The sequence below is a fragment of the Vipera berus genome (assembly GCF_964194415.1).
Source record: "Vipera berus genome assembly, chromosome: 7".
Lineage (NCBI taxonomy): Eukaryota > Metazoa > Chordata > Lepidosauria > Squamata > Viperidae > Vipera > Vipera berus.
Genome location: NC_138209.1, coordinates 3,850,003 through 3,870,058, shown reverse-complemented (window position 1 = coordinate 3,870,058; position 20,056 = coordinate 3,850,003). Strand labels below are relative to the sequence as shown.

General features: G+C 46.5%; 1 protein-coding gene across 5 annotated transcripts in view; it reads left to right on the top strand.

Moving 5' to 3' along the window:
- PTPRA (protein tyrosine phosphatase receptor type A) overlaps positions 1 to 20,056 on the top strand; it is a 118,410-nt gene that overhangs the window by 88,260 nt on the left and 10,094 nt on the right. For all 5 annotated transcript variants that reach the window (XM_081332182.1, XM_081332179.1, XM_081332180.1 and 2 more), the window contains 12 exons: positions 1,974 to 2,064; positions 4,625 to 4,701; positions 6,490 to 6,526; positions 7,956 to 8,053; positions 10,310 to 10,429; positions 11,872 to 12,038; positions 12,831 to 12,966; positions 13,453 to 13,602; positions 14,929 to 15,022; positions 16,179 to 16,255; positions 17,594 to 17,728; positions 18,954 to 19,079. In XM_081332182.1, the coding sequence (XP_081188308.1) occupies positions 1,974 to 2,064; positions 4,625 to 4,701; positions 6,490 to 6,526; positions 7,956 to 8,053; positions 10,310 to 10,429; positions 11,872 to 12,038; positions 12,831 to 12,966; positions 13,453 to 13,602; positions 14,929 to 15,022; positions 16,179 to 16,255; positions 17,594 to 17,728; positions 18,954 to 19,079 (1,308 nt within the window). The remainder of the gene's footprint in view (positions 1 to 1,973; positions 2,065 to 4,624; positions 4,702 to 6,489; positions 6,527 to 7,955; positions 8,054 to 10,309; positions 10,430 to 11,871; positions 12,039 to 12,830; positions 12,967 to 13,452; positions 13,603 to 14,928; positions 15,023 to 16,178; positions 16,256 to 17,593; positions 17,729 to 18,953; positions 19,080 to 20,056) is intronic.

Here is a 20,056-nt window from a genome sequence, read left to right as displayed (position 1 = left end):
TTCCTTCCTTCCTTCTTTTCTCTTTGTCTCCATCTTTCTTCTTTCCTCTCTTTCCTTCCTTCCTTGCCTCTTTCTTTCTTTTCCTTCCTTCCTTCCTTCCTTCCTTCCTTCCTTCCTTCCTTCCTTCTTTTCTCTTTGTCTCCATCTTTCTTTTCCTCTTTCCTTCCTTCCTTGCCTCTTTCTTTCTTTTCCTTCCTTCCTTCCTTCCTTCCTTCCTTCCTTCCTTCCTTCCTTCCTTCCTTCCTTACTTCTTTTCTCTTTGTCTCCATCTTTCTTCTTTCCTCTCTTTCCTTCCTTCCTTGCCTCTTTCTTTCTTTTCCTTCCTTCCTTCCTTCCTTCCTTCCTTCCTTCCTTCCTTCCTTCCTTCCTTCCTTCCTTCTTTTCTCTTTGTCTCCATCTTTCTTCTTTCCTCTCTTTCCTTCCTTCCTTGCCTCTTTCTTTCTTTTCCTTCCTTCCTTCCTTCCTTCCTTCCTTCCTTCCTTCCTTCCTTCCTTCCTTCCTTCCTTCCTTCCTTCCTTCCTTCCTTCCTTCCTTCTTTTCTTTCTTTAGTATCTTTAGTATTTAATATCATTTAGTATCTTTAGTATTTAGTATCATTTCAAGTTGCCACAGCTCTGCAACAGGTGTCCTGTGATTGGTCCTCACACATACAACCGTAGCAGCGTGATTGGAATTTGGGCACTTTGCATCCGGAATATATATATTTCTGGCGATTCCAGTTTCCACTTTGGGCCATTTGATCGCCATTTGCAGCTGGCTTCCAACAAGGATAATCAATGGGGGCAGCTAGATTCACTTAACAACCATATAATTTGCTTAACAACTGTGGCAAAAGCGGTTGTAAAATTGGGCGTGACTCCCTTAACGACCGCCTTGCTTAGCCATGGAAATTCTGCCCCCCCCCCCGTTGTGGTTGCAAGTTGAGGACTTCCTGGGCAGAGTTTCTCAACTTCAGCAGCTGGTAGTACATGAGTGGACTGCAGCTTCCTGAATTGAAGGTTGGAATTCTGGGAGTTGAAGTCCATTCGGAGGGTCAGACACTGAATTTTCAAGTTCCGGTCCTAAAGTTGAACGTTGGACAGAAAGAAGCTCTGCTGCCCCCTTGTGGAGCAGGTGGGCACCAAAATACTTTGTTCACTGAAATCTGTTTGAAAGAATGTTAGATTAGAATCGTAGGGCTGGCTCCTGGTGATTGGCCCACAGTCACCCAGCCGGCTTTTATGCCTAAGGCAGGACTAGAACTCACCATCTCCTAGCGTTTGGCCCAAAGTCACCCAGCCGGCTTTTGTGCCTAAGGTGGGACTAGAACTCACCGTCTCCTAGTGTTTGGCCTGAAGTCACCCAGCTGGCTTTCATGCCAAAAATAGGACTAGAACTCACAGGTTCCTGGTGATTGGCCCAGTCACCCAGCCAAACGTGACTAGAACTCACCGTTTTCTGGTGACTGGCCCAAAGTCATCAGCTGGCTTTCATGCCTAAGGCGGGACTACAACTCACAGGCTCCTGATGATTGGCCCAAAGTCACCCAGCTGGCTTTTATGCCTACGATGAAACTAGAACTCACTGTCTCGTGGTGATTGGCCCAAAATCACCCAGCTGGCTTTCATGCCTAAGGCGGGACTAGAATTCACCATCTCCTGGCGATGGGCCCAAAGTCACCCAGCCGGCTTTCATGCCTAAGGCAGGACTAGAACTCGCAGTCTCCAACATAATTTTATTACAATTTACTTATATACTTATAACTCATTAAAACAGTATATCTTACCATCCAGCCTACTTTTTGACGTTCCAAGATTGCAGAATTGGCAACTCTTGAACTCTCTGCCCTTGAAGCAGAGGTCCCCGTGAACTCGGCCCCTGCAACCCAAGCGATGCTTAAGCGGCAATAAAAGGGTTTGATTGGTTAATTTTGGGCTGTCCTACTTAGCCGCAATGTAACCGCTGAGCTATTTATATTCGCTTTGTTCTTCCAGGCGCTTCCAGCATGTCCCATCCAAGCTTCGTGTGAAGCGGCTTCTAAAGAAGAGAACAAGGAGAAAAACAGATACGTCAACATTTTGCCTTGTATGTATTGATGCTCCCAATTTTCCCCAATTGCTTTCTAGAGATTGTGGATGCGATTGTAAGAACATAACCAGTGCCTTCTTGAAATGGGATCCCCGGCCCATTGTGTCCAGCAATCGGTTCTCAGCAAAGGCCATGCCCTCCGTCTATGCCGTTTCTGGCAGTTCAAGTCCCCGTATCTGGAAATTGCCATAGATGGGGATACACATTAATTTATTATAATAAGCAAGGTGATCAGTGGCATAGAATGTAATAAATAAAATATGATAACAGAAGTGCACTAAATCCAATCTCCAAACTTCCATTGACAAAAAGGGAAGTCAGAATTGCTTCTGTTTATGCCTGACTGTTTTTCTCCCTGGTCTGATGCCTTTAAGGGTCAGTTCGATTTAGCGCTGAAGGATAAAAACCAAGAACTTGTGGGGATGGAAAATAGAATAGAACAGAATTAGAATTAGAATTAGAATTAGAATTAGAATTAGAATTAGAATTAGGAATAGAATAGAATAGAATAGAATAGAATAGAATAGAATAGAATAGAATAGAATAGAATAGAATAGAATAGAATAGAATAGAATAGAATAGAATAGAATAGAATAACAGAACAGAACAGATTCTTTATTTCTGTTTGTGTTTCCTTTTTGGAATATAGAATAGAATAGAATACAGCTGGAAGGGACCTTGGAGGTCTTCCAGTCCAACCCCCCCTGCTCAGCCAGGAAAGCCTATACCACTTCAGGCTAATGATTGTCCACTGTCTTCTTTAAAAAAAAGCAAAACCCAATGTTGGACCATCCACAACTAATAAATAAATGATGTCACTTAGAAGCCCAAAAGGATAGATTTGGGTGCCAACAGAGTTAAGAGACGTCAAGGAACCTGTGGGTCATTCCAGACAGAGATCGCTCTTGAAGTCAGAGCGGGACAAGAGAAAAAGGACGGCCTTAAGAGGAGTTAATTCCTTTTTATTTCATTACTAAGGGAAGTGGATCACAGTTACAGGATTCTGGTCTGGGGTGAGGCCTTTTAATTTTGGTTAGCGTTGACCAAGCGAAGCATTTGCCTCCAAGTGACCCACAGTCTCCTCTGCCATCCTTCTAAACAACATTTACAGTTCTCTGCAAACTACTCTTTGACTGCTTAAATAGCTCAGGCTCCAAATTTCCATCTCCTTTTTTTTTTAAAGAGAGAGATCCTTCTCAACCAGTCAGGAGCTCCTGTTATTATGAAGGTGCTGAAGAGGAGCTGGACAACTATTGATTTTCGGCCCTCCCTTCCATTTTGCGGGGCCAAATCCAGATGCAGTGGAAGCAAAGGAGGGTTGCCTAGGAGATGTGTCCTTAAGAAGCAGCAAGACGCAGGGAGGCAAATCTTGGGGTAGCACAAAAACAGCACCCGCAATTCCAATTCTTGGTGAAACGGCTTCTTTTGCGGAAGAAGAAGAAGACCAAAAACAATTCATTTAGGTCGGGGGTGAATTAAAACACAACGGTGTGGAGAGTCAGAGAATAAGGATTAGAGATTGGGCCTCGTTTTTGCACTAGTTAGCTGATAGTTTCAACGGAGAGTCGCTGAGGCCACTTGGAGGTTTGTCCTTGCCTTCAGGATCGCCTGAATAGTGCAAATTGGCATGGAGCCTTTTTTACAAACACAATCTACAACCCGGTCCTTTCCGCAGTTCCGAGGACACTCCTCACCGATTTGCGCTATTCAGATGACCCTGAGGGCGCCGACAAGCCTCCAAGTGGCCTCAACGATTCTCAGAGAGAATACTAACGGCCAGAGGACTGCAAAGAAGACAAATCCTTCCGTTCTCCACCGTTCAAGTCAAAACTGAAGAAGCTTCTTGGATGGGAAGCGAAATGTCCCTCAAGGAGAAACCAAGGACGTCCAGTTGCCTTCTGAAAAAGCCCCTTTGGGACAACCACAACCACAACCACAATGGCTTGATAATCTCCATAGACACAAGACAAGATCGCTCATGAATGAAGGCGAATATACGTGTCCCGGGATAATTGTTGCAGGGTCCAGTCTGGGTCGGTCACCAGAACCAGACGTTTTGTCTTCCGAGCTTTTCGCATTCGTGACGGAACGTATCTCTAGCAGAGTGTGTGTGCTGTTCTCTGTGTGGTATTTGTAGTGCCTGTTGTATGTGGCTTTTGAGATGTCGACCTGGGGTGTGTTGATGGCTGGCTTTTAAGTCGTTGGCTGTCGTTTGCTTGTGCTGCCCAGCCCTCAACTTCTAAGCACTTGATAGACTGGCGGTAAATCAGCACTTCTGTTTCCTGGGCTTCAATCACTTCCCTGGCTGTTTTTGTCCCTGCTCGTCTGACAATCTTAGTAGCTGAAGATGGGCTTCAGCATGAGTCCGAAATAATGTCCTGGTCCCGGTGACCGACCCATTATAATAGATTATATTGAGTTGTCACTTCTCTAGTTTTTCTTTGCCCTGAAACCAGATCGTGTGAAGGTTGACCTTCTTGGAGATACATTTGACTTCACCAAAGGTCCTCCATTGCCCAGACGCTTTTGCCATTAATGGTCCTCTTCTCTGTCCTAGATGACCATTCCAGGCTTCACCTGACACCCATCGAAGGGGTTCCAGACTCCGATTATATCAATGCCTCGTTCATTAATGTAAGTATCTTTTAAAGGGTAGGAATACTCCCAAACTACAGATGGTCCTTGACTTATTTAGTAACTTTTTGGAAGTCACAGAGCCCCTGAAAAAAGTGACGTATGACCGTTTCTCACACTTACGACCGTTGCAGCATCCCTGTGGTCACGTGATCAAAATTCAGACGCTTGGGTGGCTGATTCATATTTTATGATGGTCGCAGCGTCCCCAGGGGGTCACGTGATCCCGTTTGGCGACCTTCTGAGAAGCAAAGTCAGTGGGGGGAAGCCGGGTTCACTTAACAACCCGGTTACTAACTTAACATCTGCAGGGATTCCCTTAACAACCATCGTAAAATGAGGCACAGTTCAGTTAACATGTTTCACTTAGCAACAGAAATGTCAAGATCAATTGTGGTCATAAGTCGAGGACTATCTTGTATTCTGGGAGATTTAGGTATTTTTCCTGTTCGGGCGGAAGGGGAAAAAAACGTAGCTCCCGATTCTTGTACGATTTTCCTTTGTTTTAATTTAACCCGTAGATCTAGCTCAGGAGTAGGCAACCTTGGCTCTTTTATGACTCATGGACTTCAACTCCCAGAATTCCTGAGCCAGCCACGCTGAGGGGAAAGGGAGAGGTTTCCAAGCTGAGCCATGCTGTCTCAGGAATTCTGGGAGCTGAAGTGCACGAGTCATAAAAGAGCCAAGGTTGCCTACCCCTGGCCTAGGCCTAGGCCCCTTCATGACTCGTGGACTTCAACTCCCAGAATTCCTGAGCCAGCCATGCTGAAGGGAAAGGGAGAGGTTTCCAAGCTGAGCCTTGCTGGCTCAGGAATTCTGGAAGTCCACGAGTCATAGAACGGCCTAGGCCTAGGCCAGGGGTAGGCAACCTTGGCTCTTTTATGACTCGTGGACATCAACTCCCAGAATTCCTGAGCCAGCCACGCTGAGGGGAAAGGGAGAGGTTTCCAAGCTGAGCCTTGCTGGCTCAGGAATTCTGGGAGTTGAAGTCCACGAGTCATAGAGCGGCCTAGGCCAGGGGTAGGCAACCTTGGCTCTTTTGTGACTTGTGGACCAACTCCCAGAATTCCTGAGCCAGCATGGGGGAACTATGGCCCCTTCATGACTCTTGGACTTCAACTCCCAGAATTCCTGAGCCAGCATGGCTCAGCTTGGAAACCTCTCCCTTTCCCCTCAGCGTGGCTGGCTCAGGAATTCTGGGAGTTGAAGTCCACGTGTCATAAAAGAGCCAAGGTTGCCTACCCCTGATCTAGCTCATCCACAGATCAATCTTTAAAAAAAAGTTTTTATTGATATTTTTCCATCCATACAGTAATAATTTTTCAACCTACGTGCTGTCTGAGTTTACATTTGCTAATAGATTTTTAATTCCTAATCCTTTTATTTTTTCCTCTAGCCATCGATAGAATAAGTTCCAAGTTTGATAATATTCTGTTTCTTCTTTTTCTTTCAATCTCATCATAGTCAATCTGTCCATTTCTGCGCATTCTAGTATTTTTTAAATTATTACTTCATCTGATGGTATTCCATTTTTCCAATATTGTACATGTATAATTCTTGCCGCTGTTGTGACCTGCAAGGTCTGATTTAAGCTTTGTTTGTTGGTCTTTTCTGGCATCCATCCACAGATAAATCTTATTTTCCCTGGCTGTAAGGTAGTTTGTATACAGTGACCATATTTGCAAAGTAAAGAATGAACCACGCGGGAGAAGAGGACAAAATTGTGGTCTTCAACCATCGCCAGATAATAAAACATCGCTCTTTTTATTCTTGTCTTGCTTCTTGCAGGGGTATCAGGAGAAGAACAGGTTCATTGCTGCACAAGGTAAATCATATTTCTTTCCACTGAATTTCTACACCATGAGGACTAGCAACCTGTATTTTTGAAATGTTTCCTCCTACAGAGTTTTCCCAAGCTAGAATTGTGCTGCAGAGGCTCCTAAATCTAAAAAAAAAAAGGGGGGGGGAAGAACTTAAATATTATTCTCTTTTTTTGTGTGTGACTTGAGGAGAATGACAACCTCCTGCAGATCCTTGAAAGTTCTGCTTTTGGGGACAGCTTTAATATCAAGCCAACATTTAGTTGCCTTCTGAATTGGAACTTGAATCCTGGTGAAATAGCAATTCTATTTAACGCTGTGGCTCAAAGAGTAATTTTGTTCCACCTGCTGGAAAGGGCAGACGTCCTTTCGTTCAGTTTTAGCTTCTAAATTACAATCATGGCCACAACTGAGCGGAAAATTTCTGTTGCTAAGTGAATTTTGCCCCATTTTGTGACCTGTCTTGCCACAGTGAATCGCTGTTAAGTGAGTCACACGGTTGCTAAGTGAATTCGGCTCCCCCCCCATTGACTTTGCATGTCAAGAAGAGTGCAAACGTGTCCCCGGGGACAGGGCAACCGTCATAAATACGAGTCGGTTGCCAAGTGGGCGAATTCTGATCACGTGACCGCGGGGATGCTGCAACGGTCGTAAGTGTGAAAAGCGGTCAAAAGTCACTTTTTTTCCCCAGTGACTTATGTAACTCTGGACGCCAAATGAACCGTTGTAATTCGAGGACTACTTGCACATAAAATCCGCCGCAGACTTTCAGTCTGTAATTTAAATATTGAGTTTATATGCTCTTGGCTGTGTACAAAGCCAAGACTTCACCTTTGCTGCCTTTTTGTTTTAAATAACAGGTAGTTCTCAGCTTACAACCGTTTGTATTTCTAATACATTTAATGACTGTTCAGAGTTGAAACAGCAGTGAAAAAAGGAACTTACATTCGGTCCTCACATTTACAACTGTCATAGTATCTCCACAGTCACGTGATCAGAATTTGGGAGCTGGGCAACTGGTATCTATCTATGCGGATAACAGCACCCCGACATCTCCTGACTATCATTCCCAGCCAGCTTCCGACCAGCAAAGTCAGTGGCGGAAGCCAGATTCATTTAGCGACTGCCTGATTCGCTTAACAACCGTGCCATAAAAGACCATCAAATGGGGTGTGGTGCACTTTTAACAACCACCTGGCTTAGCGACGGAAATTCCGGTCCCGATTTCAAGGACTGCCTGTTGGGAGGAGGAGGAAGAATCCGGTCTGTAGACAATCTCCACTGCCAGCGTAGGTGACGCGATGCTGGTTTGCAGGGGATATATCTGGGCGAATAGGCTGGTTGGCCTGGTTTGGTTTCAAGCAGCTTCATAACTTGGATTAAAGAGTTTCAGCTCGGCTGCTGCTTCCTCATGAGCGGTTTTTCCCTCGGTAGGGCCCAAAGAAGAAACTGTGAATGACTTCTGGAGAATGATTTGGGAGCAAAACACAGCCACAATTGTCATGGTGACCAATCTGAAGGAGAGGAAAGAGGTACGTTCTGCTCCCATTTTAGGCGTGAAGACCGGCTGGGTGACTTTGTCACCGGGAGGTGGTGAGTTCTAGTCCTGCCTTTGGGATGACTGCATGACTTTGGGCCAGTCACCAGGAGATGGTGAGTTCTAGTCTCACCTTAGGCATGAAAGCTGCTGGGTGACTCTGGGCCAGTCACCAGGAGACAGTGAGTTCTAGTCCTGACTTAGGCATGAAAGCTGGCTGGGTGACTCTGGGCCAATTACCGGGAGACAATGAGTTCTAGTCCCGCCTTAGGCATGAAAGCTGGCTGGGTTACTCTGGGCCAATTACCGGGAGACAGTGAGTTCTAGTCCTGACTTAGGCATGAAAACCTGCTGGGTGACTCTGGGCCAGTCACCAGGAGACAGTGAGTTCTAGTCCTGACTTAGGCATGAAAGCTGGCCTGGTGACTCTGGGCCAATTACCGGGAGACAGTGAGTTCTAGTCCTGACTTAGGCATGAAAACCTGCTGGGTGACTGGGTCAGTCACCAGGAGACAGTGAGTTCTAGTCCCGACTTAGGCATGAAAGCTGGCCTGGTGACTCTGGGCCAATTACCGGGAGACAATGAGTTCTAGTCCCACCTTAGGCATAAAAGCTGGCTGGGTGACTTTGGGCCAGTCACCAGGAGATGAGGAGTTCTAGTCCAGCCTTAGGCATGAAAGCTGCCTGGGTTACTCTGGGCCAATTACCGGGAGACTGTGAGTTCTAGTCCAGCCTTAGGCATGGAAGCCGGCTGGGTGACGTTGGGCCAGTCCTTCTCTCAGCTTAACCCAGCTCATCAGGTTGTCATTGTGAGGAAACCAGGAGAAGGAAGAAGTATTAGATAGGTCCACTACCTTGAGTTGTTTACAAAAAATAAAAAGAGAGGTGGATCCTAAGTAATAAATAAACATTTATTTTTGTCTCCCAGTTCAGCTTTCTTTTAGTTAAGGGTGCCTCTAGGAAGATCTTCCCAACTCTCTGGTGCCACCTTCAGCTCTTCCTGACTAAACAATAGCCGGAATCACTAATATAGTGCAATCCTGGCATTTTTACCGTCACACTGTGTGACCTGGCAGAAAGACGAAGGCAAAATTCTTCGGCGCTTGCCAGATATTTGGGCCAGTAGGAGAGAGGGAGTTTCACTTTATTTGAATGTGTTGTCCAACCCGGATCAGCTGCCTAGGCCAGGGGTAGGCAACCTTGGCTCTTTTATGACTCATGGACTTCAACTCCCAGAATTCCTGAGCCAGCATGGCTCAGCTTGGAATCTTCTCCCTTTACCCTCAGCGTGGCTGGCTCAGGAATTCTGGGAGTTGAAGTCCACGAGTCATAAAGCGGCCTAGGCCAGGGTTAGGCAACCTTGGCTCTTTTATGACTGGTGGACTTCAACTCCCAGAATTCCTGAGCCAGCATGGCTCAGCTTGGAATCTTCTCCCTTTACCCTCAGCGTGGCTGGCTCAGGAATTCTGGGAGTTGAAGTCCACGAGTCATAAAGCGGCCTAGGCCAGGGGTAGGCAACCTTGGCTCTCTTATGACTCATGGACTTCAACTCCCAGAATTCCTGAGCCAGCATGGCTCAGCTTGGAAACCTCTCCCTTTACCCTCAATGTGGCTGGCTCAGGAATTCTGGGAGTTGAAGTCCACGAGTCATAAAGCAGCCTAGGCCAGGGGTAGGCAACCTTGGCTCTCTTATGACTCGTGGACTTCAACTCCCAGAATTCCTGAGCCTGCACAGCTCACCTTGGAAACCTCTCCCTTTCTCCTCAGCATGGCTGGTTCAGGAATTCTGGGAGTTGAAGTCTACAAGTCATAAAGCGGCCTAGGCCAGGGTTAGGCAACCATGGCTCTTTTATGACTCGTGGACTTCAACTCCCAGAATTCCTGAGCCAGCATGGCTCAGCATGGAAACCTCTCCCTTTCTCCTCAGCATGGCTGGCTCAGGAATTCTGGGAGTTGAAGTCCATGTGTCATAAAAGAGCCGAGGTTGCCTACCCCTGGACTAGTCGATAGCCGGGTGGTCTCTTTTCCTCTGCCATTCCACTCCCTGAAGAGACTCAGGCAGTTACCCGTCAGGTCATGCCCACAGACTAGCCTGTTGAGGCTGCCCAGCCAGGTTTGGAAAGGCTTTTAACCTACAGCAGATGTTGACTTGCCCCAGGAGTGACTGTGGTTCGTGAGGAGTGATTGCAGTTAGACCATCTCCTCTTCTCTTCTGCCCTGCATCTTGGTTTGTTGTGTGGTCTCTCCTCAGTGTAAATGTGCCCAATATTGGCCAGATCAGGGCTGCTGGACATATGGGAATATCCGGGTTTCTGTGGAAGACGTGACGGTCCTGGTGGACTACACAGTGCGGAAGTTCTGCATCCAACAGGTAGGAAGTTCTGCATCCAACAGGTAGGCCTGGCTGGCGTTCGAGTTGCCTGGCCTTGTGAGAGGCAGGCATACCAACCCCCATGTGCTGCTTGCTTGCTGTTTTTGTGTGTGTGTGTGTGTGTGTGTGTGTGTGTGTGTGTGTGTGTGTGTGTGTGTGTTTTAGGTGAGTGGATGCATAAAGTACGCTGTGTGAATTTCCTACGTAATGCTTGCTGTCGTTACGGTGATCCTAGCCAGACCAGAACCAGGGAGAAAAGAGAGAGCGAGAGAGAAAGAAAGAATGGGAAAAGGAGAGAGAGGGAAGCAGAGGAGAAGAAGTAATGGAAAATGAGAAAGAAAAAAGGAGAGGCAGAGAAAGAGAAAGAAAGGAAGAAAGAAAGAGAAAGAAAGAAAACAGGAAAGAGAAAGAAAGAAAAAAGGAGAAAGAAAGGGCAAAAAAAGAAAAGGAGAAAAGAGAAATTAAGCAAAAGAAAAGGAGAGAAAAATTAAGAAAGGGAAAAAAGAGAAGGAGAGAGAAAGGAAGGGAAAAAGGAAGGGAGACAGAAAGAAAGGGGCAAAGAAAGACAAAAGAGAAAGGAGACAGAAAGAGGGAGAGAGAAATATAGAGGGAAGGAAGGAAGGAAGGAAGGAAGGAAGGAAGGAAGGAAGGAAGGAAGGAAGGAAGGAGCGAGCTGCTTTGTCTCTCTTCCTCCCCCGCCCCAGTGCAAAGGCACCACCACCCTCAGGGTAAATGGGGCTGCTGCTGCTGCTGCTGCTATTATTATTACTATTATTATTATTATTATTATTATTATTATTATTATTATTATTATTATTATTATTATCATTATCATTATCATTATCATCATCATCATCATCATCATATTTGTTTTGTTTGTTATTATCATCATCATCATCACTTTGTTTAATATTATCATCATCATCATTTGTTTTGTTTATTATTATCATCATCATTTGTTTTGTTTATTATTATTGTTGTTGTTGTTATTATTATTATTAAACTTTTATTCATAAAACATGACTCAGTCAACTGAACACTCAAATTGACTGGCACTAATGGTTGACACGGGTTGCTGCCAGTATCCTAGGTATCAACCAGGTATCTAAATAATACCAGGTGGTGGTGGTATTATTATTATTATTATTATTATTATTATTATTATTATTATTATTATTATTATTATTATTATTATTATTAGGTCTCAGTGAGAAAAACAAAGGAGAGAAGCACCTAGCATACCCCCATCCCGAGTGTCTCCTCTCCTCCTCCTCGCTAGCTTCCCTCTTCCTCCCTTCTCTCCCTCCCTCAATTTTCCCAGCTATCATCCCCCTCCCTCCCCCCCCCCCCCGTATAGGGCCTTGGGCGGAGCCAGGAGGTCCCCTGTTCTTCCCGAAGGGGCAGGAATAACCCTGGCTAACCTTGGCCACCTTTCCACCCAGGTAGGCGACGTCACCAATAAAAAACCCCAGCGCCTGGTGACCCAGTTCCATTTCACCAGCTGGCCGGATTTTGGGGTGCCTTTCACGCCCATCGGGATGCTGAAGTTCCTGAAGAAGGTGAAGACCTGCAACCCCCAATACGCAGGCGCCATCGTGGTCCACTGCAGGTCAGTGCTTCCCTCGCAGAGGGAAAAGGGCGATTCCCCGTCGTGACAGGTGCCATTTGTAACAGGTGGCCCACTAGGACAGGGGTCCCCAACCTTGGCGACTTTTAAAGACTTGTGGCCTTCAACTCCCAGAATTCCTCAGCGAGCAAAGCTTGGCGACTTCTAAGACTTGTGGACTTCAACTCCCAGAATTCCTCAGCCAGCAAAGCTTGGCGACTTCTAAGACTTGTGGACTTCAACTCCCAGAATTCCTCATCCAGATTTGCTAGCTGAGGAATTCTGGGAGTTGAAGTCCACAAGTCTTAAAGTCGCCAAGGTTGGGGACCCCTGAACTAGGACACTTTGACGAGCAGAGACCTTCAACTCCCAGAATTCCACGCCGGCTGAGGAATTCTGGGTGTTGGAAGTCCACAGCTCGTCCAGTTGTCCTGGTTGCTTGCCCCTGATTGATAGGCTGTTGAATCCTTCTTCAAGTCCTCCATACAGCTAGTCCTCGACTTAACAACCGTTCGTTTAATGACCGTTCAAAGTTACAACGGCACCAAAAAAAGTGACATTTTTCCCCACTTAAAACAGTGGCACCACCCCCGTGGTCATGGGGTCAAAATTCAGCAACTTGACCACTGGCACGCATTTATGACGGGGGCAGTGTCCCGGACGAGCAAAGTCAGATTCACTTAACAACCATGTTGCTAATTTAACAACAGCCCACCAGCTGCAAGCCATGATCTCAAACAACTAACATTGAAATGTTGTTTTTTCCTTCTCTCTCCTCACCACCCTGTCCTTTAGTGCTGGCGTGGGACGGACAGGAACCTTCATTGTGATCGACGCCATGCTGGACATGATGCACGCCGAGAAGAAGGTGGATGTTTATGGGTTTGTGAGTCGAATCCGGGCCCAACGCTGCCAGATGGTCCAGACTGATGTAAGTCTTCTCCCAAAAGACCTGTCTTTCATCGGATCCAATTTTTCCCCCCAGATTGTATCATTGGCCCGTCTCGTCTCCAGTCATCCTTGCTCTACTCATAATCCTGGGGCTGAGATTATGGGCTGGGGATTGGGAATCCTGGGATTGGGATTATGGGGTGGGATTGGGACTCTAGGGGTGGGGTTGGGAATCCTGCGATTGGGATTATGGGATTCGTAATCCTGAGATTGAGAGGATGGGCCTGGGATTTGGAATCCTGGGATTGGGATTATGGGGTTGGGATTGGGATTGAGTTGACAATCCTGAGATTGAGATTTTGGGATTGGGAACCCTGGGATTAGGGGTAATGGGATTGGGAATTTGGGGATTGTGGAGTTGGGATTGGGATGAGTTTTTGGAATGCAACAGCTCCCCCAAAACCCCCCCCCCCAATCCAAACAAATAAATTTAAAAGAGCTGAACAAGAGTTTTCTCTCCTTTTAGATGCAGTATGTATTCATCTACCAGGCGCTCCTTGAGCATTACCTATATGGAGACACAGAATTGGAGGTGACCTCGTTGGATGTCCACCTCCAGAAGATTTACAACAAAATTTTGGGGAGCAGCAGCAACGGATTAGAGGAAGAGTTTAAGGTAGGGAGCAATTTTGGACCCAAGGCCTCCAGATCATGCCTGGGGACAACTGATCGATAAATCCAAAGGATTTCTCTTTCGCCACGAAGGCACAGCTCATTTGCACTCTAGTTTGGGGCTGACTGCTTGTGAATTCACACTCGTAACCTTGGTTGGGCCCTAGTGATTCAGACACCAGGTTAGAAAGCGGGAGATTGTGAGTTCTAGTTCCACCTTAGCCATGAAACTCAGCTGGGTGACTTTGGGCCAATCACCAGGAGATGGTGAGTTCTAGTTCCGCCTTTAGGAATGCTAGCCAGCTGGGTGACTTTGAGTCAATCACCAGGAGACGGTGAGTTCTAGTTCCGCCTTTAGGAATGCTAGCCAGCTGGGTGACTTTGAGTCAATCACCAGGAGACGGTGAGTTCTAGTTCTGCCTTTAGGCATGCTAGCCGGCTGGGTGACTTTGGGTCAATCACCAGGAGACGGTGAGTTCTAGTTCCGCCTTTAGGCATGCTAGCCGGCTGGGTGACTTTGGGTCAATCACCAGGAGACGGTGAGTTCTAGTTCCGCCTTTAGGCATGCTAGCCGGCTGGGTGACTTTGTGCCAATCACCAGGAGACGGTGAGTTCTAGTTCTGCCTTAGGCATAAAAGCCAGGGAGGTGACTTTGGGCCAATCCCTTTCTCTCAGCCCAACCCACCTCACAGGGTTGTTGCTGTGGGGAAAACGGGAGGAAGAAGGCGTACTGGATCTGTTCACCACCTTATTTGTAAAAATAATAAAGGCGGGATACAAATAAAGAAATAAAATTTGGGGTCACCTCTTTCTGTAATCCTAGAAAGAAGGGGAGAAGAGCCCGGGCCCAGAGACTTTCTAGAGGTTGGAAAGTTGGAGCAGCTAAGATGCATTTATTTACACCTGGTTCCACGTGGCATGTATGGCCACCCCTTAAACCAGGAGTAAGCAACCTTGACTCTTTTATGACTTATGGACTTCGATACCCAGAATTCCTGAACCAGCCATGCTGACTCAGGAATTCTGGGAGTTGAAGTCCACAAGTCATAAAGGGGCCATAATTCCCCATGCTGGCTCAGGAATTCTGGGAGTTGAAGTCCATGAGTCATAAAGGAGCCATAGTTCCCCATGCTGGCTCAGGAATTCTGGGAGTTGAAGTCCACAAGTCGTGAAGGGACCACAGTTTCCCATGCCGGCTCAGGAATTCTGGGAGTTGAAGTCCATGAGTCGTAAAGGGGCCAAGGTTGCCTACCCCTGCCTTAAACAGTCACCTCTTTGGCCCGTGCAGATCTGTCTTTGACGCTTATGTCCCGCTTCTCTCTTTCCGCAGAAACTTACCTCCATCAAAATCCAAAATGACAAAATGAGGACGGGCAATTTGCCGGCTAATATGAAGAAGAACAGGGTGCTGCAGATAATCCCATGTAAGGCATGACGGGGGGAAAAAAATAAAGAACTTGAAATTCACATTTTAGGGCAGGAGAAACCCTTGGGGGAATCTTAACTTTTGTGTGTCGGCTTCACAACATTTGGGATGGAAAGGAAGGGGGCAATAACAGAGTTTCATCTGTTTAAACCATGAATTGTGGCTTGATGCTCCAGAGGAGCAACCAGGTTTCCTTTTTATATTTTATCAGCTGTTTTAGTTTTTTTCAAACTACAGGAAGTCCTCGACTTACAGCAGTTCATTTAGTGACTGTTCAGAGTTAACAACGGCACTGGGAAAAAGTGATTTACAACCAGTTTTACACTTAACAACCGTTGCAGCATCCTCATGGTCACATGATCAAAATTCAGACATATGATCATTTTTCACACGTATGGCCGTTGCGGCATCCCCATGGTCACATGATCAAAATTCAGACTCTTGGCAATTGACTCGTATTTATGACGTTTGCAGTATCCCGGGGTCATGTGATCCTCCTTTTGCGACCTTCTGACAAGCAAAATCAACGGGGGAAGCCAGATTCACTTAACAACTGTACCGCTAACTTAACAACGGCCAATGATTCACTTAACAAATGCAGCAAGAAAAGTCCAATCAGCAGGGCCTCAGCTACTAACCCTAACCCTTAATAATAATAATAATAATAATAAGTTGGGACCTTGGAGGTCATCTAGTCCAACCCCCTGCTAAGGCAGGAAACCCTATACCATTTCAGACAAATGGCTGTCCAGTCTCTTCTTAAAAACTTCCAGTGTTCTTAACTCACAGGTTGTAAGTCCTTCACTTAGCAACTGTATTCCTGCAGGGATTCGCTGAACAACTGTGGCGAGAAAGGTCGTAAAATGGGGCGAAACTCACACCGTGTCTTGCTTAGCGGCGGAAATTTGGGGCTCGATTGTGGGGTTGTACGTCGAGGACGAAATACGTACCTGTGTTTCTGCCCTTTAGTTTTGCAAAGACGGGCATGGCGGGTGCGTGAGAACGGCCTATGAGAGTGCTTGCAGAGAGACGTCGCCATTTTGAGGGGTTGCTATGGAAACCCATCGTTTCTCGAGCCACATCCAGAGTCCATCGCTAAATGCTTCGCACCAGACATTTCTAAAATAGTGGTTGTCTCCTTTTTGTGCCTGCAGATGAGTTCAACCGGGTGATCATTCCAGTGAAAAGAGGTGAAGAAAACACAGACTACGTAAATGCTTCCTTTATTGACGTGAGTGTCGCTTCCCTGGTTTTTCTCATCTGGGCCGAGCAACTTTCCTCCGTGGAAAGAAAGCCTGGAATAGAATTTTCTTTTCTTTTCTTTTCTTTTCTTTTCTTTTCTTTTCTTTTCTTTTCTTTTCTTTTCTTTTCTTTTCTTTTCTTTTCTTTTCTTTTCTTTTTTAATGTAAGCGTTCATTATTGCAATGAGCATTATGTCAAGATTAACAAATATTTTAACCACTGCGGCAAGGTTGAGAATAGCAATAGCCCTTAGACTTATATACCGCTTAGAGTAGAATAGAATAGAATAGAATAGAATAGAATAGAATAGAATAGAATAGAATAGAATAGAATAGAATAGAATAGAATAGAATAGAATAGAATAGAAAGATTAGATTGGAATGGAATGGAATGGAAAAGAATAGAATAGAATAGAATAGAATAGAATAGAATAGAATAGAATAGAATAGAATAGAATAGAATAGAATAGAATAGGGGAAATAATAAGAATAGAATAGAATAGAATAGAATAGAATAGAATAGAATAGAATAGAATAGAATAGAATAGAATAGAATAGAATAGAATATGGGAAATAATAAGAATCGAATCAAATAGAATAGAATAGAATAGAATATGGGAAATAATAAGAATAGAATAGAATAGAATAGCAATAGAGTAGAGTACCGTAGAGTAGAGTAGAATAGAATAGAATAGCATAGCATAGCAATAGCAATAGCCTTTAGACTTATATACCGCTTCACAGTGCTTTACAGCCCTCTCTAAGCGGTTTTACAGAGTCAGCATCTTGCAGCCCCCAACAATCTGGGTCCTCATTTTACCGACCTTGAAAGGATGGAAGGCGGAGTTTAACCTTGAGCCGGTTGAACCCAAGGCAGTGGGCAGAGTTAGCCTCCAATACTGCATTCTAATCACTGCACCATCGGGCCTTCCTTCCTTCCTTCCTTCCTTCCTTCCTTCCTTCCTTCCTTCCTTCCTTCCTTCCTTCCTTCCTTCCTTCCTTCCTTCCTTCCTTCCTTCCCACTAGCACTTAGACTTATATACCACTTCATACTGCTTTTACAGCCCTCTCTCAGCGGTTTTACAGAGTCAGCCTCTTTGCCCCCAACAATCTGGGTCCTCGTTTTACTGACCTCGGAAGGTGGAGTTTAACCTTGAGTCAGTCAGGATCGAACTGCTGGCAGTGGGCACTGAATTAGCCTGCAATACTGCATTCTCGCCACTGTGGCACCACGTATCCTACAGACTGTGCTGCGGAGAAACACTATATGCTATGCTATGCTGCTTCTTTGTGACACACACACACACCCCCGTCTTGACATTTTCCAGGGTTACCGTCAAAAGGATTCCTACATTGCCAGCCAAGGACCCCTCCAGCACACCATTGAGGACTTCTGGCGGATGATCTGGGAGTGGAAATCCTGCTCCATTGTGATGTTGACCGAGCTGGAGGAGAGGGGCCAGGTGAGGCACCGTGAGGAACATCTAGAGGAGCCAATGGTGTTGAGGTCTTGTGGAAGATGCACTTCCTGGATCAGGCAAAAGCCCTCTTAAACCCCATCATTTCCTTCCTGGCAACGGCCAGCCTCTGGGGATCTCACCAAGAAGAAATGGAGATTTACTTGCTTTTTTTTTCCCCCACCATGTCTCTGCAGTTGGACACTGGGAGGTGTTCTTCCCCCCAAATCTGGAGGCCTTGTCGATTTTTCAGGGCTTCCAGTGATTTAATTTATTTCCCTTTTAAAGCCCCCTTAGAGAGTGACCGTCGATAAAGGAGAATATTTGAGGCTCAGGGTTGAAGGGAGGGGGCCTTGGTGCTCTTTGAGCTTGGTGGCTTTCTTGTGCTCACCTCATCTCCTCCTCCTCCTCCTCTCTTCAAACCCCCCTCCCTTGTAGCAGTGATGAGGTTACCTAGTTTGGATCATGGAACGTCTGCAAGAAAACCACCAAGCTCAAGAGAGCACTAAGGACCCCATGGTGGTGCTCCTCCTCCTCCTCCTCCTCCTCCTCCTCCTCCTCCTCCTCCTCCTCCTCCTCCCTTCAAACCCCCCTCCCTTCTAGCAGTGATGAGGTTACCTAGTTTGGATCATGGAACGTCTGCAAGAAAACCACCAAGCTCAAGAGAGCACTAAGGACCCCATGGTGGTGCTCCTCCTCCTCCTCCTCCTCCTCCTCCTCCTCCTCCTCCCTTCAAACCCCCCTCCCTTCTAGCAGTGATGAGGTTACCTAGTTTGGGTCATGAAACGTCTGCAAGAAAACCACCAAGCTCAGAGAGCACTAAGGACCCCATGGTGGTGCCCCGCCTCTTCCTCTTCTTCTTCTTCCTCCTCCTCCTCCTCCTCCCTTCAAACCCCCCTCCCTTCTAGCAGTGATGAGGTCACCTTGTTTGGGTCATGAAACGTCTGCAAGAAAACCCCCCAAGCTCAGAGAGCACCAAGGGCCCCTCATAGTGCCCATCATCATGTCTTCTGGGATTGAACTCCATGGCATCCTTTCAGCTTCCTTTCCCACACAAACCAGCTGAGAAACGCGCCCGATTTCCATGTGTGGAAACCGAGGAGAACCACCATTAGGCCTGAGTGCGTCCCTCACCGCTTGCAGCATTGAAAGAGAGGACAGCAGAGGACCGGTCCCTAATCTCAAGTTAGCTTTCTCACACGCCTCTCTTTCCTGTTTCCTGACTTGCTAGGAGAAGTGTGCTCAGTACTGGCCTTCAGATGCCTCCATATCTTACGGAGACATCACCATAGAGCTGAAGAAGGAGGAAGAGTGTGAGAGCTACACGGTGCGGGATCTGCTGGTGACCAATAACAGGGTACGTGTGTTGAGAAACCCCAGCTAGATCTGCAGGGACCCACCATTCATAACAGGTTCCTGCTTTACACAGCCTTAGTACACTTGGAATCCTGCATCCAATTCTGATCACCAGATTGTAAAAAAGATGTTGAGACTCTGGAAAGAGTGCAGAGAAGAGCAACAAAGATGATGAGGGGACTGCAGGCCAAAACATATAAGGAACGGTTGCTGGAATTGGGTATGTCTACTTTAATGAAGAGAAGGACGAGGGGGGACAGGATAGCAGTCTTCCAATAACTCAGGGGCTGCCCCAAAGAAGAGGGAGTCAAGCTCTTCTCCAAAGCACCTGAAGGCCTAGGCCAGGGGTAGGCAACCTTGGCTCTTTTATGACTCGTGGACTTCAACTCCCAGAATTCCTGAGCCAGCCACGCTGAGGGGAAAGGGAGAGGTTTCCAAGCTGAGCCATGTTGGCTGGCTCAGGAATTCTGGGAGTTGAAGTCCACGAGTCATAAAAGAGCCAAGGTTGCCTACCCCTGGCCTAGGCCTAGGCCCCTTCATGACTTGTGGACTTCAATTCCCAGAATTCCTGAGCCAGCCACGCTGAGGGGAAAGGGAGAGGTTTCCAAGCTGAGCCATGCTGGCTCAGGAATTCTGGGAGTTGAAGTCCACGAGTCATAAGAGAGCCAAGGTTGCCTGCCCCTGGCCTGGAACCAAAGAGAAATTTCCTGACAGAACAATTAACCAGTGGACCAACTTGCCACTAGAACCTGTGGGTGCTCCAATACTGGAGGCTTTTAAGAAGAGATTGGACAACATTTGTCTGAAATGGTGTAGGCAGGGTCTTCTACTTGAGCAGTGGGTTGGACTAGAAGACCTTCAAGGTCCCTTCCAGTCTTATTATTCTGTCAAGGCTCAGGAGAGGAGGATAAGGGGTTACATGATAGCAGCCTTCCAATACTTGAGGGGCTGTCACAAAGAAGAGAGGGACAATCTATT